Below are 25419 nucleotides of genomic sequence, written 5' to 3'. Positions count from 1 at the left end.
GATTTTAATGTATTTTCCCACCATTTCCATTGATAGAACAATAAGAAAAATAGAGAAGGGAAAAGTCAGGTCATTCTAGTAGCTCTATATTGGCCAAGGAAGCCATGGCATGCAGACTTAATGAGGTTACAGATCAATCACTCTCAAAAGCTGTTAGGTTCCTAGGATCTTTTTGTTTCCATTTTATCTTATGGCATGCAATGGCTCTGGAAAAGCCAAAATTATGTGTAAAAAAAAACAACCCCCCCCCCCCAAAAAAAAACCAAATTTATTAAAATTCTAAATTTATTAAAAACACATGTCAAAACCTTCTGAACCATTGAAGCATGCCACTATTAAGGATCTAGCATTAAAGACACTAGTTGCAGTAATCAAAATGTATTTATTTATTGGCAATTTATTCACCACTGTTGCAGAGATCATGGTGTACAATATCACATTCATAATTCTAAAGCACAACATATGACATAAAATAATGAAAACAAATTGTATTTCTGAGTTTATAGCGATTTTTTTTTTATTTTACCCAAAATTCCGTATTTTCTCCAGTTCCTTTATTTCTTTCTAAAGTTCTTCAAGTTTTCATTTAAATCTATCTATATCACTGCCATCATTTTTTTATGGAGGAATGTGAAGGAGAAACTAAGTGTTTGAGGTATCTGGATATACAATGTATCTTTATCAAATATTTAGACTTTACAAATTCATTTCATAATTTACTTATTTTATTTAGAAGACCATGTAAAAGTGAGGTAGCATCAAAAGCTATCTTATCAAGGTAGATCAAGAAAATATCTTCTGCTCACACATTAAAAGGCCCCAGAAATTCTGAGCCCATGCCACAAGGGCTCAATTTTCTTCTTGGGCAGAAGTGATGGTTGTCCATTCCGTAGATACTTGTAAAGTTGTGACCTGGTCTTTACGTTCTTTTACAAAATTTTATAGGTTAGATGTTCTCGCAAAAGAAGATGCTTCTTTTGGAGCAAGTGTTATCAAAGTGGTTTTAACGTCGTCCCACCCAGAATAATTGGACTTTAGTGCCTCCCAGGCATTTTGGAATTGTGTAGTGAGATGAAAAAGGAAATTTATACTTGCCTGATAATTTCCTTTCCTTTAGTTCTGCTACTCCTGTCCAGAAATCCCACCTAGGAAGCTACAAATTTTGCTTAGATATTTAGTTATTGAGCATATAAATTAAAATATATTTGGTGATAGTTTATTTCAAAATCTGTAAAACTATTCCTCTTCTAAACTTTTCTAGCTGTCTTTGAAAACATCTTTAATTACACATTTTAATATAAGGATAATTATTTTAAAGCTTCATAGACTGCTTTGTCAGTGGAATATTGGTATTTAGCTTCCCATACGTAAATAGAGATATCACAGGAAAAGGTCATGTGATCTGCCTCCATCTGCTGTGAGTGAGATAAACCTAATCATTCTGGACTGGTGTAGCAGGATGAAAGGAAAGGAAATTATCAGGTAAGTATAAATTTCTCCTTGTAGAGGCACCCTGCCTATGACAAGAAGTGTTAAATATATAAGGAACTAGAGAATTTCCTACCTCTTTACTGTGGTTATGTGAGATTTTATATAGTTATTCAGGAGTGGCTCATCTATTGCGGTTACTAGTAGAACAGAGCTTGTTCTGGTAAATTAGGGGCTAGCATACTCAGTGGTAACATTAAATACATTATCTGAAACTTCATTCGTCCCTTGCTAATGTGTGGGGAAAAACAAGGTGATTAAGAATAATATATGAAGTGGCAAATCAGAGCTGGTAGGTAATAAACTTATTCTTTTTCCTCCTAAGGGTGTATAGCCCTGTAGATCTGCCAGGAACATTTCAAATGAGCCAGTATTTGGTTTAGCAAATCTATATTCTACTAGTTTTAGGGACCCTAGAGTTGTGTGCCTTTTTGTTTTTTTAATTCAAAAATGTCTTTGGTTTTATTACTGTTTGAGAAACTAAATGTTAGGATACCCAGTCTTCTGTTTATGTGCTTATGACTATAAGTGATTTTGGTTTGTCTAAATTAAAATGTTCTTTGACACAGTTTTCCTTTTAAAGGAAAGAATACCCATAGGAGATAATTTTTAAAGTTTTGTGGGCTCTGGTTGTGGGTTTGTTTGCAACCTCCTAATAAGAGAATAGTGCATGGGGCAGAGGATGCTATTGTATGCCATGGGGTAGTTTACCATACCTTATAGGTGGGAATAACACCATTCTCTCAGGCCGATACAGTAAGAGTCGCGGGAGAGTGCCCGCTCTCCCGGCACGCCCACAGGCCACTCTCCTGTGCACGCGATTCAGTTAAAAAAAAAAAAAAAAAAAAAAAAAAAAATTCAAATTAGGACCCGCGGTAAAAAAGAGGTGCTAGGGACACTAGCGTGTTCCTAGCGCCTCTTTTTTGACAGGAGCGGCGGCTATCAGCGGGTTTGACAGCCTACACGCAATTTTGCCGGCATCTGTTCTCAAACCCGCTGACAGCCATGGGTTCGGAAACTGGACGCCGGCAAAATTGAGCATCCGATTTTCAAGCCACGGGCTGATCTTAAAAAAATTTTTTTTTTTAATTTTTAGTTATTTTTAACTTTTGGGACCTCTGACTTAATATCGCCATGATATTAAGTCGGAGGGTGTACAGAAAAGCAGTTTTTACTGCTTTTCTGTACACTTTCCCGGTGCCGGCAGAAATTAACGCCTACCTTTGGGTAGGCGCTAATTTCTGAAAGTAAAATGTGCGGCTTGGCTGCACATTTTACTTACTGAATCGCGCGGGAATGACTAATAGGGCCATCAACATGCATTTGCATGTTGATGGCGCTATTAGTTTTGGGGGGGGGGGGGGGTGTTGGCTGTGCGTTTTCGACACGCTATTACCCCTTCTGAATAAGGGGTAAAGCTAGTGCGTCAAACGCGGGTTAACAATGCGCTCCGTTGGAGCGTACGGTACTGAATCGGCCTGTCTATCCCACTCATCTTCTTATGGCAGGTCTTTCCAAACCTTTCCTTTTTGGTTTGTTTTTTTTTTGTTTTTAGAATAATTGCAGTGAAAATGCAGGAGATAAATTTGCATAAACTGGAGACTTGGCATATGCAAATTTCTCATGCATATTCATTGTGAATATCCTAAAACCCTAACTAGCTGTGGGCTGACTAGTACAGGTTTGACTTGGTCAGTGACTTGTCAGTAAACATGTCAGAGGCTCACACAATACCAATGAAAAAAAACAAAACAAAAAGTTTCATGAAGGAGGGCTTTAGATGCTTTCTCTTTCCGTGTAGTAAGGCAAAACTTGTACACTTAGAACACCTCGAAGTAATAAGTGGGCATCTCCTGGATATTTAATGACTGGTTGATGCAATGCTATATGTTTAGAAGATAAGGTTTTTTTTGTCACCATTAATTGGATGTTCATTAGTGTTACATGTCCTTTGTTTGGGAGTTTGAAACTGAGTTGGCTTGGAATTTACTTTCTAATTTGTACGCTGTGTGGCGCATGTCCTGGTTATCCTCATTTCTTTTACAGTTTCTACATTGCTCCTTTAAGAAAAACTCTTCTTTTTGTGAAATGGCCGATTTAGTGTACATTCAGGAGAATTTCTCCCTTGCTGTGCTACAGAAGTAAAACATTTATCGTTGACAGCTTCCCAGGTTGCTTGCAAGGGCCAGAGAGCGCAGCCTGTAAGATCTTGATGGCTGTAGTTTTTTTATTTAGCCGTATGCAAGCCTAGTTCACAGAAGGAAGAGGTGATGAAAAATACAGGGCAGACAGTTTTCTACAGGCTCTGATCAGAAGTGCCATGATGAAGAGATGCTCACAGATTTGCTCCCAAAAATGTATGTAAATTTTCAGCTGCCCTCCAGCTTTGTTGGTAATGTCTAAGGCAATCCTTAATAAAAGCTTTAATCTTCGGCATATTGCTGAACCTTAAAAGCAGCTACTTTTAGAAGGCAGGTGGAATAAACTTCATTTTGGACCATCTTGTGCTTTTGCTGCTTTAAGATACTTTATAAACACAGTATTCAACCCTTACCTTTTTAAGCACTTTTAGTTTTTGTGTAATTGTTTTTTGAGAGGCAGTTTAGTTGTGAAAAGTTATTACTTTCTGGTGAATTGCATTTATATTTTAAAGGGTGTCCTTCATTATGGGTATAACGATATGCAGACGCACCAATATTTCTGTACAGTGTTTCTTAGGTTCAACCCAAAATTCAGAATAAGATCTCTGCTCAAAATATTTAACCTTTTAAACTAGAGCAGTCAAAAATTAGTGTTCTTGTATTAAAGACCTGTGAATTGTATTCTTAAACTTTTTTTCATATTGCACAGAAGTTTGATGTGCAGTATTTGTTAATGTTTGTTTCTCCTTTCCAGAGGTTGCAGTTCTTCTGCTATTTTGATATCGCAACAAGAGGACCCGGACAAAATACATACGTCAGAAAGACAGAAAACGGGGCAAGTGCCTAAGAAAGACAGCTCTCGAGGTGTGAAACGCAGTGCTAGTCCGGATTACAATAGGACCAATTCTCCTAGCTCTGCTAAAAAACCCAAAGCAGTTCAGAACACTGAGACTCCAGAAACGAACAGACCACACAGTAAATCTAAGAAGAGGCACATAGACCAAGACCAGCATTCAGAATCTGCACAATTGCCATCAACGAGCAAAGCCCATACCAGGAAGGGTGGAGCTAACAGTAGCTCCCCAAACCAGAAAAGGAAAAGAACAGATAATTCATCTTGTGTAAAGAGTGCTACAGCAGTTGATTCAACTGGTGCTGAAGAGAGATCTGTAAAACCAACCAAGCTGGCTTCAAAATCAGCGACCGCAGCCAAAGCTGGGTGTAGCACCATCACTGATTCCTCTTCTTCAGCCTCTACTTCCTCTTCCTCTTCAGCTATTGCCTCTGCTTCCTCCACTGTACCTCCGGGTGCTAGAGTGAAACAAGGAAAAGACCAGAGTAAGGCCAGACGCTCCCGCTCTGCATCTAGTCCCAGCCCTCGAAGAAGCAGTCGAGAAAAAGAGCAGACCAAAAGTAGTGGCTCTTCTAAATTTGACTGGGCAGCTCGCTTTAGCCCAAAAGTTAGTTTACCTAAAACAAAACTGTCTCTCCCAGGGTCTTCCAAGTCAGAGACCTCAAAACCTGGACCTTCAGGATTACAGGCTAAATTAGCAAGTAAGTTGTTAACCACAACATAAAATGGTTTGGCAGATAGCCCTATCTGGTTTGTGCAATTAGATGAATCACATTTTTCTGACACATTAATCCTTTATGTAAGTCTGATGCACAAGCACACAAGGTTTGACTGAAACCATTAATGTTCAAATGTTACTAGTTAAAATGAATCTGTGGATTAGTGTGGTAGGGGTTTGTTTTTTTTGTTGTTGTTTTCCGCTGTGCTTAATGTTGAACAATTGCTCTAAATCAGAATACATGTTTTTCTCTTTTTATTCAGTACTTCTATATCAGTCTCTAACCTTGCAATTTAATAATATGGTAAAAACTGTTATGTCATTATTCTTTGCAATTGATAAACTCACAATGGTTGACTTCATGACTTGGAGCAGGACTACCATGAGAAGACATATTTTTCTGTCTCTTAAGGTTGTGTTAGGTTCTATGCACCTGTCTGTCTCTGGCCCACAGTTAGGGATCAACTCGTAATATATGGGGCATCCTTATCTTCCTTTTGAGGTTGGAGTTAGCACCCTTTAGAGCCGTACTTAATACTGTGCTTGAGTACCCAACAAGTGTTGATTCTAAAGTGACTTCTGGCTTTATGCCCTCCCCAAAGGTGAATATTGCCCCTGCTGTGCTTCAGCCCCCCTCTGTCTCCAGGTGCAAGGAGGATACAAACCTTGTTCTTCAGCACTAGTATTCAATACTGACCACTAGATGCTATGTTTGTCCCATAGAAATAACTTTGGACTGTTAGATACCGGTTACTGAAATTTTTATAAATTTATTATCTTTGTTAATAGACCAGTTAAGGGCTTGATTTATTAAGCTTTTTTTCCCTAATAGATACCATGTCAGAAAAAGCCTTATTAAATGAGACCCTTGTTTTGAATTGTCATGGTTTAAATAACTTTTCTCCTTTCCCCTTCACCTGTCTCTTCTCTTCTTCCTTAACTTTCTTACTTTTCTTCTACCCTTGTTGAATTCTCTTCTGACTGTAAATCAGTGTCCTGCTACTTTCCCACTGTGTACTATTTTATGAGTTTGTTTATGCTATCCCTACTGTTAGGGTCATTGCTGTTTGCTGCTTCCCACCTATCATATTTGTATCAGTCACCTCTCCAGGCCTGGCCTGAAATTGCTAATGGTTCCTCATGGGAGCCAGGGGTCATTGGTAAGATATTGCCTGTTTTTATTATTGAGAGGTTTTTTTTCTTTTCTTTTTGTTGTTGTTGTTGTTAATGATCCTTGTAGTTGTCATTATAATGTGTTAACAATATCCAGTTGAGAAGCTATCTAGCTGATGTAATTGAGCACTCGTACTGTGACATAAAAACAGAACTATTGCAAAGTTCTTGAGCTCAGATATCCTACTTTTAAATACTGTAAATGTTCAGAGCAAGTTATCCGGAGCGTTATTAAAATATAAATATAGTTGATGTTCGAAGTGAAAGAAATGGGAAGATGAAAATAATGTGTCCTTTTGTGATTTGATTCTTTTTTGGACCTTTTTTGTATTTAGTGGGATACAATTTCACTTTCTTAGCTTACAGTCAGATGAATCCAGAGTAAGTGAGTTATGCATTTCTACTAGCATATGGAGCAGAGCAAACTGATGTCACGATATATATAGATAGATATATATACCCCTGCAGTGACATTAACCTGCCACTATTCTCAATCTCCAGTAGATAGTGAATGTGCATGACCCTACTGGGGATTGCTTTGATGTGTTTAAAAAAAAAAAAAAAAGGAAAATAAACTTGCTCTGCTGTCCTGCGGTGATACCAAAAGGTCCCTCCTCCAGTTGAAAATTCTTGAGGTGATTTCCGTGGCCCCTCAGATGAGTGCCTTGGTCCAGTAGCTGTTTTTTTCAGCCAGCATGGACTTAGCTGTTAAACAGCTAAAAAGCAGTGGGTGTAAGAAGCAGAGCGCAGTAGTGATGGCATATGCCCACCCCCCCCCCCCCCCCCCCCCCCCCCAGCTGCCGGAGACTCTTTATACTCAGCCAGGTAAGGCTAAGCTCAGGTAAGGAGGGAGTTTTTTCCGCTGTAGAGCTTCCTCCTTCCCCCAGTATTCGTGCTTGGCATGTCGTTCCAATGTTCAGCCTGCTCTGAGGGAGGTTGAGGAGCATGGGCAGCCTGGCGGGTTGAGCAGCCTCTGTAGGCTAGGTCCCACTCTAAGGCTTTTTCACAACACGCTGCATGATAGGCTTCAACGGTATTTCGTGCGCTTTCTTTAGTCTGCCCTTTACAGGATTATCTGTTCAGTGTGTCTAGCTGTGTGTCCAGTTTTTGGATGCTTAGGCAGGCCTAGTAGTCTGTGCGTCCAAGTTCAGCAGCACCTTAAGTGGCTGCTGCTTACCTGTGCATACAAATTGAGCGTTGCTTTGTGCTTAATTTTTTATGGTGCCTATCCTAGGGATGCCCAAGTCTTATACCAGTGCTGTTTGGAGGCTCAGAGAGAATTATCTTCCTCTGATTTCACTAAGCCTGGTTCTTCCCAGTCAGATGTAGGTCTGGGAAAAGACTTTTCAGGTGGGGTGCCTGAGTTTTGGAACTCCCCTAACTCGTTCTTCAGCAAGGGAAGGCAGCTCAGTAAGCATGCCTCAGTTACCTCCTGATCTGGATACTTCTACATTTTCATGGGTAGAACTTTTTCCAGGGATTGCAGTCCTTTCTTCAGCCCTGTTCAATGCTCCCAGAGCAGAATTGCAGGTGCAAAACTTGCCTGGACCTACTAGTAAGCACTGGGGTACTCCTAGAGCGGCAGCGGAACTGCCAGATGGAGATCCAGATGGCACAGATGATGTCTGTCCTGACTCTCTTGAGGATGGTGAAATTCCTCCAGGATTAGAACTGTATAGAACTATTCTACGGTTTGCCCATAGAGATGAACTGCCAGCCCTGATTTCTCAGACTTTGAAAATGCTGGGAGTACCTGGAGCAGATTCCATGTCTGAGCCAAAGAAAAATCCCATTTTGGTTTCTCTACGTAAAGTCTCTTGTTTTTTTTTCCCCCTGTGATGGAGGCCATTTAAGAATTGATTGATCTTGAGTGGGGTACCCCAGAGGCTAATTTCAAAGGTGGTTGGGTTTTGGAAGTCCTGTACCCTCTGGATCCGGTAGTGAGAGAGCATTTGTTTCCCAAAGGTGGTTGCACTTGTATGTGCAGTTTCCAAGTGGACGACTATCCTTGTAGAGAGAGGAGCATCCTTGAAAAATCCTTGAAAAATGTACATGATAGGAGGATTGAAACTACCCTTAAGCAGGTGTTTGAAGCACTGGCAATGACTTTTCAAATAGCTGCTTGTTCCCTGGTGGCTCGCTCTCGTTTACTTTCTCTCAAGAGGTTGATGACTCTGGTATGACTTCCAGGGCAGTTATGGAACCAGCGGCTGCCTTAGCAGATGCAGGCTGCGATTTGGTCCGCATATCAGCCAGAGGGGTGGCTTTGGTAATAGCAGCCAGGTGTCAGTTATGGCTGAGAAATTGGTCAGCCGATGTGACCTCCAAGACTAAACTCACAAAATTGCCCTTTAAAGGCTTGCTCTTGTTTGGGATCGAGTTGGAGAGGATGGGCTCCTAGTACACCTATAGTTGGACGACTGGCTGATTCGAGCCAAGTCACGCGAAGAGAGCAATGTGACCAACAAGGTGATCTCCCTGTTGCTGGTACTCAGCTGCGTGATGAACCTGGTCAAGAGCAGTCTTCAGCCTGCTCAGTCACTGGAATACATCGGGATTCGTTTTGCCTCGAAGCAGGACAAGGTTTTCCTGCTGGAAGCTCGTATTCAGAAATTGATGGTACAGCTGTGTCTATTGATAAACACTCTGTGCCTGACCGTATGGTCCTGCTTGCAAGTACTTGGTTTAATGGTGGCAACCCTGGGTGAAAACGCATATGCTTTGGTGGAACCTGCAGTCTCTGAACTTCCTGCCGATGGAAGTGTCCTGACTGTAGTGGTGGCTACAGCCGGATCATCTAAGGAAGGGAATTTCCCTAGCACCTAGACTGGCTAGTACTGATGACAGATATGAGCCTCCATGGTTGGAGAGCTTGCTGACAGCGCAAGGGTGCTGGGATGCAGATGAGTCTCTCTCGAACATCAATTGATTGGAAGCCAGGGCAGTCCAGCTGGCATGTTTGCAGTTCAGCGACAGGCTGCAGGGTTGAGCGGTCTGGATAATGTCAGACAACGCAATGACTGTGGCTTACATTTATTTATTTAGGTTTTTTATATACCGGCATTCATGATACAATCACATCATGTTGGTTTTCAGTTGAACAGGGGTGCATAATAACTTAAACTGTAGCTAATGTGCGGAGAAAAGCAGTTACAAATAACAAGGAAAATTGAACTGGGCGAAGAGAGAGATAGAAGGAAAGAATAAGGTCAGTAAAGATATTTACAAATTCCTGAAACTAGGATGACTGAGAGAAATAAGTTGAAAAAATGAGAGATTAATTAGGGTCTGGGAATGCTTGCTTAAACAGCCAAGTCTTAAGTCTTTTCCTGAAGGTTGGGAGGCAGGGCTCTTGTCTCAGATCGGGGGGGGGATGGAGTTCCATAAAGGGGGACCAGCTGTAGAGGGGGCCCGGTCCCTTAAAGTAATATGTCTGGTGGTTTTGGTGGAAGGTACCTGGAGTGATCCTCTGTATGCGTCTCTAGTCGGTCTTGAAGAGTTATGTAATCGGAGGGGGATTTGTAGGTCAATTGGAGCATGTTGGTGGATGGTTTTGTATATAATGGAAATGGACTTGTAGATGATTCTGAAGTGTATTTGTAACCAATGGAGGGTTTTTAGGATTGGAGTAATGTGGTCTCTCCTCCTGGTGTTAGTTAGTTAGTAATTGTGCTGCCGCATAAATCAGCAGTGAGGAACCAAGAGCCAGCAAGTGTCATGAGAGATAGATCAAGTTATGGAATGGGCCGAACTACATCTCCAGATGATCTCAGCCTCTCATATAGCATGAAAAGACAATGTAAGAGCAGGCTTTCTCAGAGGGAAAGTCCGGACCAAGGAGAATGGAGGCTATCAAACGCGTTTCAGCTGGTTCTGGATTTCTGGGGCCTCCCATTTGTAGACCTGCTGGCTACTTCTCGCAATGTGAACGTTCTGTGATCCTTCAGTCACAAGAGAGATCCGAAGTCATTGGGGATAGATGCTCTGATGCAGGAGTGGCCGGAAGGCAGGTTGCTGTACGCCTATCCTCCATGGCCCCTGTTGGGCAGATTAGTCCAAAGGATAGAGCGCCACAGAGGGATGGTACTCTTGGTTGATCCAGATTGAGTTAGGAGACCATGGTTATGTGGATGTGCAGTGGCTCCTGGTGGAATTTCCACTTCGGCTTCCGGCGCACAGATATCTGTTGTGGTAGTGTCCTGTTCTTCACGAAGATCCGACTTTATTTTGTCTTACGGTATGATCCTTGAAAGTGCTTGCTTGCTGAAACATGGATACTCTGCGGCAGTGATTTCCACCTTGCTAAGAGCTCCACTTGACCTATGTGTGGATTTGGCAAGTGTTTGAGGCCTGGGCTGAGGCACTCTTCCTCCTTCGATTAAGATCCAGCTCATTTTGGAATTTTTGCAGGATGGCTTGAATAAAGGCTTGGCCCGTTATTCCCTAAAGGTACAAATTTCAGAGGTCAGGTGAATGGTGGATCCTTGTCGGCTTATCCTGATGAGGCCCGTTTCCTGAAATGAGTGAAACATCTTTATCATCATTTGCAGTTTCTGGTTCCCTTATGGAGTCTTAATTTGGTATTGGATTTCTTAGTGGGCCCTATGTTTAGACCGATGTTTTAACCTGAACTTGCGATTACTGACCTTGAAAACGATGTTTCTTGTGGCAGTTTGTTCTGTGCGTAGGGTTCCAAACTACAGGCCTTGTTTTGCTGGGAGCCATTCTTCTGGGTGACTCCAGGGACGGTACAGCTACGTACTCTTCCTTTTCTACTGAAGCTGGTCACTGACTTTCACTTGAATCAGTCCATCTTCCCTGCCTTCTCTGGATAAAGAGAAAGATGTGGAGGAGTATCATCTGTTGTGACCCTTGGATGTCAAGAGACCTATTGTCCAGTATCTGGTGGTTACTAAGCCTTTATGGAAGATGGATTGCCTGTTTGTCCTTCACGGTAGTACTAGGCAGGGAGAGATGGCCTCGCAGGCTACCATGGCTTGCTGGATTAAGGAACTGGTCGCAGCTGCATACGCTGATGCTTGGGAAGCAGTTACCTGGTCAGGGCTCATTCCACCTAGGGCTCACGTAGTATCATGGGAAGAATTAAGTTTGTTGTCTCCCATTGACATTTGCTGAACTGCGACATGGTCCTTGTTGCACACTTTTTTTCCTAGAACGTTTTCTGGGTGTGCAAGCCCGAGAGGACGCAGCCTTTGCATGTGCAGTTTTGACTGGACTGCGGGCAGTAGCTTGGGTACATCCCACTTGTTCTGGATTTCTCTAACTGGATGCAAAGAAATGAGAAATTACTACTTGATGATTTCCTTTTCTTTAGGACTATCAGATGAATCCAGCTTCCCTCCCTTGGCTGCCAAATGGTTATATTATAGCCCTCCTCCATGGCTATGTGTTGTAAGGATTACTGGTAAGTGTTTGTCCAGTCCCTAGATTAGTGTTAATACATTGTTGTCTGAGCTCAGTGTTGCCTATAGGCTGAGTATTGACATGGTTATGTTTGTTCAAGTTTTGCTAGTCTGTCCACAGTTGCTTTTGAAGAGAATACTGACAAGCTGAAGTCACTGCAGGGATATATACTGTGACTTTTAGCTCCGTCTCCATCTGCTAGTAGAAGTGCATAACCCACTTGCTCTGGATTCAACTGATTATCGTAAAGAAAAGGAAATTATCAGGTAAGTAGTAATTTCTCATTGATTTATATTCTACAAATATGCGTTACTGCCTCTAGTCAAATTGTATTTTAAAGAAACCAAACAACTGGAAGAGTATCTGGCCCTAGTCAGAAGAACATATCTGCAGAAGCCAACTGGTGAGTGTTCAAGACACTTAAAAACTGCTCTGATAAATTCTCATTCCGGATGTTACTTCTGTTACCATATTTCCCTATTATCTATTTGTTGATGTGATAATGGAGAGAAATCACTACTTCTACCTTCTCCATAACTGCACGTTATAAAATGGTGGATCCCAGAGATTGTACAAGGAGAACAATTAATTCATAGTTTTCTAATTTATTATCCCTCTTTAGATGAAGTGAAAGCAAATTGTACCAGTATTCCCCAAAATAACCTCCTGCCAATCAGTCTTTTTTTCCTTTTCTGTCAACCCTTGGTTCTGCATTTAAACTTCTGTTCTTTTTTTTTTTATAGCTTACATTTATTGATGGCCTATCCCAATCTGGCTCCAGATGATGTACATCTTATGCATATTTAATGCAAAAAAAATAGGCACATGATCAACAATAAATAACACAGTGAACAATCCACAAATACTTAAAACCAGTAACTAAAAATAACGTTTATAATAAAAACCATAAAAACCATGAAATCCAGGCAGTAGCTGTCATTCCTAAGCAATGATTACAACTACCTCTTCTGTAGGCCCTCCCCACCCCAAGGGGCTGTGAATGCCTCCTTCATAGGATCCCATCTTACCCAGACAGCAGGAGACTTAACTTGGGGATCAAACCAGGTTGATTCTAAGATCTGAAATACCCAGAGGTATGAGAATTGATCTAAGATAACTTAGAGTGGTTGGTTATTTGGCAGCTAAGTTTCAATGCTAAAAAAAAAATAAATAAAATGCAGTGTTGTACACTCTGGGTGTAGTTATCCAAAGGAATGGTACATTTTGGAGGTATGAGTTATGCAGTCCAGTGTACAGGAAAGCGACTTTGAAGTAGTTCTTTCCAGTGATTTCAAGGAAGCAAAAAAGTGCAACAATACAGTTGCCATAGCTAGTGAGATGCTAAGGTGAATAGGGAGAGGCATGACTACTAGAGAAAGAAAGTGATTATCCCATTGTACAGGTTGAGACCTCATCTGGAGTATTGTCTAGTCCTGGAAGATTCTTTTTGAAAGAATATAGATAGTGGAGGTAGATCAAAGAGGCTACTAAAATGTTGCAGGGTGTGTAACTAAACGTTTTGTAAGAGAAGACTTGGGGAGCCAAATACATATTTAGCTTAGAAGAGAGATGGGAGTTAAGATAAAGATGTTCCAATCTAAAGGGCATTAACAGTGCATAAGAAGCAAATCTTTTTTCAATGGAAAGGAAGTTTTAGAACAAGAGTTATGATATAAGGCTCCATGGAAATAGACTCAAGTATCAGAGAATATTTTTTTTCATGGAAAGGGTAGTGGATGCATGGCATGCCATCCTGGAATAGATGCTGGAGGCTAAAATGATCTTATGTCTTCAAGAAGGTATGGGATAAGCAGAGAGGATTCTTAATTTCAGAATATTGAATAGATAGCAAAAGAATTCATTCTCATTGAAGCAAACAGTTCAATCTGTACTTGCAGCCTGCCAGACAGTAATAGTTAGAGGTCCTAGCAGAAATGCAGGCACTTCCATAACTGGGTCTGGTGGTGTGCGTCATATTGACAAGATTAATGCAGCAGACTTAGTTGGGGGGTATATATAGGAAGCTGGATGTTTGGGTAATAGCCGCATTGCTGTTGGTGACTATTTATTTGGATTATTGTGGGACTTTGTGGTTGTAAATGGGAGGGGTGCTGAATGTGAGCTCAAAGGATATCTTGCATGCTTTTCTATCCAGAAAGATAGTGTACAAAGGAGGAAGGTGATACATACTGTTTTTGATAAGGAGTGATTATTCTATAGCTGGTCATGCTATATGGCTGGTAACTGGCTATATCCTTGGCAGTGTGAACAGGAGTAACTGGGTAGAATAGATAGACCAGTTGGTCATATTCTTATAAGATTCATTCTGGATTAGCAAAGAAGGAAGTCCTTGGAATAAGACTGAAAAAAGAAAGCACCTACAGATTAAATACAGAAAATATTGGGATCATTAATCAATCCAGGACAGACAAAGCTAACAAACTGAGTTTAATGAAAAGCAGCAACAGTGAATTGAAAAAGATTTAATTTGTAAGCAGTAACAGGTAAAATAAGGATTTATACCAGTGTTTCCCAGTCTTTTCATGCCCAAGGTACACCTACATTAACAAAAATGTTGTTGTGTGGCACATCACCCTCCATGGAGCATATGTTTGCTCAGGTTTGCAGCTACTATGTTGGGACTTTCAAGGACTTCGATCTTAGGAAGAGAGGAGAACTACATATGATTATTCTGAAAATAAAAGTGTAATAGCTTAAAGGAAATGATTGTGTAAAAATGTTTGCATAAAATTGAACTATTGATGGATATGGCAAAGAATCTGTTGTGGTCAGAGAGGAATCTTTGTATTAATAGTTTATATAGCAGGATATATCTACAGGCAGACTGAATAAACACTATATACAACCAGGAAAGTCTCCCTGCCAACTTCTTAGAGGTGAGGTATCCCAGATTTCGATCTTATGACGTTTTGCTTCAACAGAAAATTTAGCACGTTTTTCAGCAGATTCAGAGATCTTTGGGTTAAAACTACAGATGAATTATCACAGAATTTGAGCAACTCACTGGAGAATGATCGTCTGAGAGAGGTGGCAGGATAAAAGTGCATTATTTTGGAAATGATCATCATAGTACCGAGGAGGCCATGGTTTCTAGACTTAGAAGTACTAATAACAGAGCCTTTCATTTCCTCTTAAGAAGATAAAATCGATCTAAGGCCAGTTCATCATTTGAATACAGAATCAGACTGTCTGGAAGTTGGGAGTCTTTCCCTAAAGAAAAAGTGGTGCTGGCCTGGCAGCTCAGTGGTAGTTCTGTGCACTGTAATGAAGAAAAACTAGATCTGATTCCTGGGTCAGATCTTTGGTTCCCTGGTTGGCTGGGGGTGCTGAAGAGGTAGCTCTCTTAACTAACACCTGAGGAAATAGTCACAATCATTGTGGCCTCTAGTGACAGGATATAAAACTCATGGTTGCAGGGTTCCAGATAGAGATCTGGGGTGTGGCCCCTGGCTAAGGATTGATGCTATGACTGGGAATTTTTGAGAAGGGATATAAAATTAGGGGGAAAAACCCCTCATAGTTTAAATCAAGGCCAATAGTTCTGTAGAATCCAGCAAAGAAGGAATGGAAATAATCCAACTTGTCCATCTGTATAGAAGGTTTTTCAAATAAGATGCTTTATTTCAAAAGTGTTCATTTTTGAACTTTAAACATTCTAGGTAAAGGGTTCCCCCAACAATGGACTGTGTTTCAAAAAGACTGTATCGGAAGGGGCCTGGAAGCAGCTTAAATGCAATACAAAATCTGTCATGCTGCCTTATGGTTTGGCAGTCTCCTGCTCTTTTGGGCACCATTCTATTTGTTCGTAGTGCTGTGGCCCAACAAAGCTGTAAAACTGGATGGCCAAAAGAGCAGGAGGAAACTGCCAGTCAAAAAAAAAAAAAGCCTGTTCAGAGAGTAGGGGAAGTTTTATAAAATCCGAGATTTTATAAATACAGCTGTTTATGGACTATTTGCATTATAGAGTTAGAACGTTTTTTGCTTCTAAAGCTTCTTTGAATTCTGTTTGGAATTTTTAATTGTGATCCTGGTAAAGTCCTAAAACAAGCCACATTAAGGATGCAATTAACAGCATTGTCAGCAATAAGATACATTTATAAGGATTTTGAGGGCAGCTAAGTTGTATAATCCTCTTTAGAACTATGTTACCAAGTTGAAGTTTACATTTGGTTTACTGATGAAACCACTATATTATTTATTTTATTTAAGCTTTTTATATACCGTCGTCCCAAAAATAGATCAACGGTTTACAAAATTGGCATTGAATTACAATGTAGAAGGATGATAAATTTCAAACCGATAAAAAAAAAAAAAAAAAAAAAAAAAGTATGAACAATATATAAGGGAGTTATTAATTATTACACCAATGGGAAATAATTCAAGGAATTTATGTAGAAGATTTAAAAAAGTATTCAAGTCAAAGAAAATTAATTGTGATAGTCTTTTTACCAAGTATATTTGAAGGAATTCAGGTGAGATCATAGGTCTTGTTTGAATTTCTCTTTTCCTGTTAGTCTTTGTGGACTAGGTAGTGAGTTCTAAAGTTTGGAACCAGCAGTACAGACATTCTCTGGTTTGGGTAAGATGAGCGGTATTGTTGGGAAATATTGAAAGAATACCTTTGTTTTGGGATCTTAGGTCTTTCGTTGGATTGTAGAGTTGTATTGAAATTCTAGGAGATGAGTCAGTTATTGATGATATTGAGGATAATTGATAAAACTTTTTATTGGATTTGGAAAGATACTGGAAGCCAATAAAGATCTATCAGGGTGGGAGTGATATGATCAAATTTTCTAGTTCTTGTTAGAATTCTGGCAGAAGCATTTTGGAGTAGTTGGAGGTTTAAGTTGGCATTAAAGCCTAGAAATAATGAATTGCAGTAGTCTAGATTAGAAAAAATTAGTTTGTAACACTGTGCTGAAATCCTGTAAGGTTAGGAAAGTTTTCAGACGTTGAAGCATTCTGAGTTTGGCATAACCAGATTTGATTATCTTCAAAATGTTTATTCATGTTGAGGTTTTCATCAATTTGTATTCCCAGATCACATATTTCAGCAGCAGTAGATGTATTGACTATTTCTATGTTTAGTATGGATGGTTTTGGAGTTGTTTTCTTTTCTTAGCCAAATTATTTCAGTTTTGTTAATGTTGAGAGTTAATTTCTATAGAGAGCTCTTTTTGGATAGATTTCATGTATTTTGTAAGGTTTGTACTTTCAAAGAATTGTTCAAAAGGAATGTAAAATTGAATATCATTGGCATATATAAAGAATTTAGTGTTTAAATTTGATAATAGAGTGCAAATGGGAAGGAGATAAATGTTAAACTTTCTGAAAGTGCTCATCCTTGAGGAACTCCTGTGTCAATTTTAAAGAGGTCTGATGTTTGACAGCCTAATTTGACTTGGAAGGATCCTTGGAAGAGAACCAGTTGTATACTATTCCACAGATTCCAATATTCAGTAGTTGATTGCAGAGAAGAGCATGGTCAACAGTGTCAAATGCGGCTTTTAGGGCAAGAAGAATTAGAATATAAGATTCATTATTATCAAAACCTTTTTAGAATGTTTTTCTGTTGAACAGTTTTGGAAGCCAAATTGACTTGGATGTAGTATTTTGCTTTCATCAAGGAAGTTTTCTAGTTGGTTTAAAACTGCTTTTTCTAAAAATTTGCAATGAAAGATAAGTTTGATATAGGTCTGTAGTTGTCAGTCATCTGTTTTACCAGATTTGTCTTTGAGGGTAGGTTTAACAATTGCTTGCTTAGTTAGATTGGGAACTTTTCCATGAAATAATGATTGGTTTCTAATTTTTGATATTGGTGTTATTAAAGTGTTCTCCTTTTTGAGGGAGTTTGCAGGAATCTGATCAAGAGGATGGGTTGCAGGTTTTATCTTGTTAATTAGCTGGTTAATTTCAATTTTTGGATATGTTGTTGAAAGATGTCCATCTTGGTTGAGTAGTAGTATTTTCATGTTTGATATCGTTTTTGTTGGATTGGAATTTAGATGTGAAAATTTATTTTTTGTAGTAAGAAGTCTGCATATTCATTGCAAGATTCTTTAGTAAATTCATAGATGAATTAGAAGATGGATCTTTGAGGTTTTGTACAGTTTCAAAGAGAAGTTTGGAATTGAAGATAACGTCATGTATTTGGTTTGGATAATGTTTTGTTAATTCATGGTGTTTATTTAGTTGATTTTTGTAGTTTTTTTTTTTAGGTGTTCTGTAGAAGGATTTTTTCTCCATAGTTTTTAATATTTTCTAAAGCTGTTTATTTCATCGTAGATCTTCATTGTTCCAAGGTTAATCTATTTTTTAGTTATATTTATTTGCTTGGATCTTTATTTGTTTGGGGCAAAGGTCATCTGCTATTTCATTTATTATTTTTTTCCAAAGGTGAAGAAGAGTTTTCTAAGTCTAGTTCCGATAGTTTGTTTTGATGTGTTCTTCTTCAATAGTTTCATGGTCAATTTTTTTTCTGTAATTGATTGTTTTTTGAAAAATGTTGTTGCAAGGATTGTAAAGTAATATCAGCTTTAATCAGTTGATGATCAGACCAAGGTATGGTTTTGTGAGATAATGAAATTTGGCATTCATTTTTATTAGCAAATATGTCAAGAATGTGTCCAGCTTTGTGTTGGTTTGGTTATAAATTGATTTCAGCTTAATGGCTTCCATTGTATCTAGGAAGAATTCACGTGCATCGTTTTTTGTGAGTTGTCAACATGAAGGTTAAAGTCATCTAAAATTATTGTTGATTCAGGATTTGGGAAGGATTTAGTGAAGAGTTCAATTAATGAGGAATGTTTTTTATTTGTAGAGATCCAGGTGGACTATATATCAGACTGTTTAATTTTTCTGATTTAAGAATTGCAACTTCATTAGGAGGGTTTATTTCAACTTTATAAGGTTTAAGTTCTTTTTTGCAAATTAGTAGAAGACCACCTCTTTTTTTTTTTTTTTTTTTTTTTTTTTTTTTTATTCTTGGGAAATGAAATTATTCATAATTTGGATTGCCGATTTGGTTTAAATGAACATTGTCATGTTCTTTCAGCCATTTTTCTGTTATGCAAAATATAGCAGAGTTAAGTTCTTCTATGAGATTGTTAATGAGAGGGATTGAGTAGGAGAAGTGTAAATATGAGACTAGGGTAGAATTTAGTAAGGTTTTGTTTTTTGTTAATTGAATTTATGTAGATTTAAATTCTTTCTTTTCAATTCTTTTGGATAAGAAATGTTTATTCTTTTGAGGTCAGATTTTCTGTGGATTTTTTCAATTGTAGACATGTTTGTTTAGTAGATTTGAGTTTGAAGGATAAGATACGAAGAAAGATGATTTTTTTCATGCAGAGAATAAAAGGTAATCTAGAAAGTTAAAGAAGGAAAGGCTTCACGTCAGGCTCACACTTAAGGGGCATGCCCGTTTGTTGTGTCCCTTCGTGTGCATACCAGCTGGCGCTTCACGGCCGTTTAAATGGCCAGCTGTGGTGGTGGGAGGTGGGCGGGCTGATTGGGGGGAGGGAGGAAACCTCTCCAGCCCTACCTCCATGGAGTTTGTGTGGTTTTTTTCAGCGGGGGGGATCCCTTTACTTCGTTTCTTTTCACCCCGATTTTTCTTTTGGGTTTCTTGTCGATCAAGATGATTTTCCTAGTGGCAGTATGTTCAGCAAGTTGCAGGTGCTTGTATGTCCTTTTAAGTTCTTTAGTGGTAAGGTTGTTAGGATGTTTCTCAGTTTCATCGTTAAGGTGAATGTAATGTTTCATGTGAATCGGATGGTAATATCGCTTACTTGATGCCTGGAATTCAAGTCTTTTTTTTTGCTGGAGGAGTTTTACACTGTGGATTTTAAGAGCTGGTTAAAATTTTATTTGAAAAGATTGAAGTCTTTCAAGAAATCGGAAAAGTTTGTGTGTGTGGGGGGGGGATGGGAACAAGAAGTGTGGTCTGGCTTCTGAGGAGTTCATTAACAGATCGATTAAAAAAAAAATTGTATTCAAGGCTTACAAGGTGGTGGATGTTGGATTCCATACTTCATGGGAGCTCACTCAGTGAAATTTGTGACAACATCTCAAGAGTATGGATTCATCTGTGGCAGATACTTGTAAGGCTGTCCCTTATGGTATGTTGTTCTGTTGGCATGTGGGCATCCATGCATGTGTTCAGAGGAAGAGTTCTGAAAGCTGTATTTTACACTCCCAAGTAGGAGAACCATTGATAAGTCCCTACATGGTCCAGACTGACACACATTAACAGAAAAGGTATTTCTCTGACAATTCGCCTTCTGTTAGTCTCTTGCTGTACTGGACAAAACTTTCCATACTAGAGGGAAGTCTGTTAATGTGTAGGCATGGTATGAGTGTGCTCATACTTCAACTTCCTAGATTTTTTTTCTCTCAGCATTCTTCTGCTTACAGTATTACTAGTTAAGCACTTGGACTGAGTGAAAAGCATCCAAAAGAATTCTGGGAGTAAAGAGGCATCATGGGAACCTTTTTTTCTAAGAGTGGTATTTAAATGACCAAGCTAACAAGTGACACTGTGCCCAGTGGGATCCGGCCTGCCAAGAGATTAACACAGAATGCTTTTCTCCATATCTTGAATATCCTGCTTCCTTCAGCAATGGTGGCGATGTAGGGGAAAAAAACATTTGAAGCACTTTAGTAAGTAAATGTTTTCAGTTGCTGGCGTGGAAAAATATTATGTTGTACTTTATATTACCTTCCTTGAAACAAGTTCAAACAAATGGTTTATATCAAGCAGTAAATGCTTTAATCAAAACTCTTCTCATAAATACAGTAAAAATATAATATGTAAAAATACATTTAGGAGAGACTCAAAAAACCCCCCCACTCCACTCTTACTAGAGGGAACACCTAAACATCAGCATAACTACTATACTTAACCATAAATCTCTGAGAAAATGAAGCCTTTTTATGAAAATCCAACAAGGTTCAGGTTTTCAAAAATTGGTGTGGTCTAGTGGTTAGGATAATGGGCTGGGAACCTGGAGCCTCAAGTTCAAATCCTGAAAATGATGCTGGTCATAATCCTAGGCAGATCACTTTATTTCCCACTGTTTCAGAATCCTATCTAAGAATGTAAGCTTTCTTAGGGGGCAGAGACTGGTTAATGTATATGTCATTTGTAGTAAAGCACCCTGGTTTATCTATGCCAAAATCATAATTTATAGCAGTTTTTATTCCCTTGATTCTGGCACCATGGAGAAATCTGCAGGATTTGTATAATTACAAATAGCCTTGATAGGAATGGTGTAGCATTGAACATTGATATTATTTAGTGAGCTTTATTAAGGGCTGCATAGCTTATAACTTTTGTTTTGAGGTGAATTTAATAAAATGTGCCTTTTGTCACATTGAAAAATCTGGGAAAGTTGATTTTAGGTCAGATGGTAAAAGCCAGATTTACATTCTGTTTTTGAAATAGATATAACTCTACAGTAGTTGATCCTCTGTGTCAGATAAACTTAATTTGCTTATTTAGATTTACGAAAATCCACAAAGAAACGCAGTGAGTCGCCACCTGTTGAGCTCCCCAGCTTGCGGCGGAGCACACGCCAAAAGACCACGGGCTCCTGCGCTAGCACCAGGTAAAATCTGCTCTTATTTTACAGTTATAACATTTTGAGTTATTGTAATTATCTTTATTTGAGGTTCATCATAAGCAATATTTTAATCCATGTTTGTTGCTATTCTTGCCCTATGGAAAATTGAATTTGAAAGGTTGTGATATTTAACCTCTTAATACATAAATGTGATGATAGGATCTAGCAACATTCTTCAGAAACCAATGGGCAGGTAAGTCAGGTTTTTCTTTTCCTCAAGGAAAGCCCATTTTATATAAAATATCTTTTTAAACTGAGAATTCTCAAAGGGATTTCTGCAGTTAAAATAGTGCTTTACCCACAGATATGGTGCTTCATACATGCTGTACACAAGTACTTTTTATGTGCATAGAGGAGTGGCATTCAGGTGGAGGCTGGATGAGGTTGGGATTTAAGTGCTTTGATTTTAAAAGTATGCATTCAATTCTTTTGGCAAAACTATGTGCATGGTTTTACCAGGATAATTTTCAAAGCTAACTTGAGCATGTTAGTTTGCTTTGAAGTTAGTCATTTATGCACATTTTTGCCAGCTAATTTATATGCAACATTACAAAATGACCCCATAAAATGATAGCATATGTGAAAATCAAGTTGGTGGAATTTTAGTCTCACTCAATCAAGGTGATTTGAATGCTGTGAGATATTTAGGACTTATTAGAATATAGCACAGAAGGTACTGAAGAAGGTACACCCGTCTCATTTTAGTTATTTCAATGTATGCTTCTGGATGCACTGCATTTGGCTACCCTCTGATGCCCTGTGCATCCTATCTTGGTGCTTCTGTGGATGCACACTATCTAATAGACTTTGAAAAGGTTTTGAGTGCTCTTAGGTTGGAAGTGTATTTTAAGTTCTTGGTGTATGGCAAATCTGAAATCATGGAGAAACCAACTTTGTTTTTGTGGGGTTTTTTTGTTTTGGCCTGTTTCCAAAGGAAGAAAAGTATGTATAGGTCGTCACCATGTCTGTGTCCATGTCTTCCCTCCTTACCTCCAATAATTTTTGTGATTGGTGTGCTATTCATGTCAGATCTTTAGGACATGTTAGGGGATCTGAGAAGATTCTGAAGGGTACATTTTAGGTGATCCACATAGTGCAGGCTTAGACAGAAACATAGTACAGAAAGTTTACTAGTTTCTGTCATGAGCTACTTGCTTGGTGAATTGGATCAGGGAAGGGCAGTAGGTGGTGTGTTTTTGGATGTATCGTCAGCATTCGATACCATTTATCACCATATTATGTTGGATCATTTGAAGAAACTTGGGGTGGGCAGTACAGTATATAGTTGGTTTGATTCGTATCTTAGGTTTTGAGAACAAAACGTTATCAATGATTTCTCTTCAAAATGATTCACAGTTCCAACAGGTATTCCCCAGGGGTCTGCATTATCAGCAGCTTTGTGCAATGTGTACATGCTACCATTATGTTCTATGCTGGATCAACTTTCAATAATGTTCCGAATGTATGCGGGTAATATACAGATGTATTTTCCTGTTATAGTTTCTTTATCCACAACAGTAGATATGGTAGCTGATGCTCTTCATGTCATAAATGAATGTCTTAAAATCATTTAAATCTTAATGTTGAAAAAAAACAAACTTAATTGTTTTCTAGACAGCCCCAGTGTTTGCAAGAACAAAATATTCATTCTTTTGTGATAATGGGAAGAGATCTCCCATTTCAATCTTCTGATTCGTAATTTGGGCTTTCTTTTTTATTCTTGACTGACTTTTCTGGCCTACGTTTACCATGTATTATGGATCAGTTTTTATAAATTTCATCTGCTTACACCGGTTCACCTTTATCCTCATGTTTATTAACCCCTTCAAAAACAATGAAGCAGATTTGTTAGGCAAGACTTCCCTTGGGTATATCCATGTTGACTGTGTTCCATTAAACCATGTCTTTCTATATGCTCTACGATTTTGATCTTTAGAATAGTTTCCACTATTTTGCCCAGCACTTGAAGTCAGGCTTACTGGTCTGTAGTTTCCCGGATCGCCCCTGGAGCCCTTTTTAAATATTGGGGTTACATTGGCCACCCTCCAGTCTTCAGGTACAATGGATGATTTTAATGATGGGTTACACATTTTAACTAATAGATCAGAAATTTCATTTTTGAGTTCCTTCAGTATCCTAGGATCCAGGGTCCAGGTGATTTGCTACTCTTTAGTTTGTCAACCTGGCCTACTACATTTTCCAGGTTCACAGTAATTTGGTTCAGTTCATCTGACTCATCACCCCTGAAAACAATCTCCGGAACTGGTATCTCCCCAACATCCTCATTAGTAAACATGGAAGCAAAGAATTAATTTAGTCTTTCTGCAATTGCCTTATCTTCCCTAAGAGCCCCTATAAAAACCCTCTGTCAGCTAATGTTCCAACTGACTCCCTCACAGGTTTCTTGCTTCGGATATATTTAAAAAAGTTTTTGAGTTTTTGCCTCTATGGCCAACTTCATTTCAAATTCTCTCTTCGCCTGTCTTATCAATGTTTTACACTTAACTTGACAATGCTTATGCTTTATCCTATTTCCTTCAGATGGATCCTTCTTCCAATTTTCAAAGGATGTTTTTTTTGGCTAAAATAGCCTCTTTCACCTCACCTTTTTAACCATATCTGTAATCGTTTTGCCTTCCTTCCACCTTTCTTAAAGCGTGGAATGCATCTAGGATTGTATTTTTAAACTATGTCCATGCTTGTTGAACACTTTTAATCTTTGCAGCTGCACTTTTCAGTTTTTTCTATTTTCCTCATTTTATCAAAGTTTCCCTTTTGAAAATTGTTAGAGCTGTAGATTTACTTATTGTCACCCTTCCAGTTATTAGTTTAAATTTGATAGTTATGATCACTGTTGCCAAGTGGCCCCACCACCGTTACCTCTCACCAAATCCTGCATTCCACTAAGAATTAAATCTCATGAAACCTGCCCGCCATCCTGCGGAGTTGGTTTTCTTCTATTTTTATCATAATTCTTTATTACAAGACTGGAGAGGGGACCCCATGTGTGAGACTAAGATCTTGCTGTCCTCTGAGAACACCTGTTACAGCTAAGCAACTCTGCTTTCTCCTGAGATAGTGTTGCACCTAAGACTTGTGACTTGAGGCACCTGGAAAAAAAAGCATTGATCAGCAATACAAAATGGAGCACGAGAGTAACAGTCTACATTTTTGTACTTATCGAAAAGATGATACAGTAGTGGGAACAGAGCCCAATCAGCATTGCTCTGCTTGATGTAAAACCACAGTCTTGTCACCACCCACCTCTTCCTGATAGAATGATTTACTTAACCCATACTTCCTGGCCAGTGGCCCCGTATCGAAACAGCATTATGCCCCAAGTTGAAAGCGAAGCCTTATCAGGTGTGCATGTGCTGAGCTGATCATGCATAGATTGAGATGTGCAAGAAATAGTACTCCTGAAAAGCAAAACAAAGAGCAAATAATTTCTGTGGTAGAAATAAAATCACCTTAGTGCAAGATTGCAAGAGCCAAAGAAAACTGTGGGAAGCTATCAAGGCTGTATGACCCATGCAAATAGATTGGAAGCTATGGTGTAAGTCCTGAGAGATGGTGACGTAGCTGTAACGTTCCTGTGTAGCCTCACAAACATTTAAAGTTTGCCTGTCTGCCCTAGGTGCTAGGCCAAGAGTGCAGACAGCTGATATCTGAATACGCCTTAGGAATGATTTGCTGAAGAAATAAGGAAAGAGTCACAGATGAGGCAATTAACCACGAAATAGCATCTCTACCACCCTTCAGTGTTGAGTAGCCAAATGGAAGATATGGGGAGAAAGGTGAGAGCACGGCACTGGACACCAGAACCATTTTGGCCCAACCAAACACCACATATGCCAATGGTACCTACTACAGGGCCATCTGACCAAATCAAATGCCAAAAGGAAGAGCCCATCTTAAGTTAGGAAATGTGAAATGACCATTCCAAATAAGATCTCTGCAGGAGAAGAAAGTTTAAAA

The 25419-nt window shown here is 39.0% G+C and overlaps 1 protein-coding gene across 20 annotated transcripts in view; it reads left to right on the top strand.

Annotated features, from left to right (window-relative positions):
- TRIP12 (thyroid hormone receptor interactor 12) overlaps positions 1-25419 on the top strand; it is a 495519-nt gene that overhangs the window by 160132 nt on the left and 309968 nt on the right. For 19 of the 20 annotated variants that reach the window (XM_029615415.1, XM_029615414.1, XM_029615411.1 and 16 more), the window contains 2 exons: positions 4384-5183; positions 21321-21426. In XM_029615415.1, the coding sequence (XP_029471275.1) occupies positions 4384-5183; positions 21321-21426 (906 nt within the window). Of the gene's footprint in view, positions 1-3612; positions 3846-4383; positions 5184-21320; positions 21427-25419 lie in introns of those variants that run through there. The other variant, XM_029615425.1, reaches the window with a different exon arrangement.

The sequence above is a fragment of the Rhinatrema bivittatum genome, chromosome 9 (assembly GCF_901001135.1).
Source record: "Rhinatrema bivittatum chromosome 9, aRhiBiv1.1, whole genome shotgun sequence".
Taxonomy (NCBI): Eukaryota; Metazoa; Chordata; class Amphibia; order Gymnophiona; family Rhinatrematidae; genus Rhinatrema; species Rhinatrema bivittatum.
The sequence above is the reverse complement of the archived record's forward strand: the minus strand, read 5'-3'. Positions and strand labels throughout refer to the sequence as shown.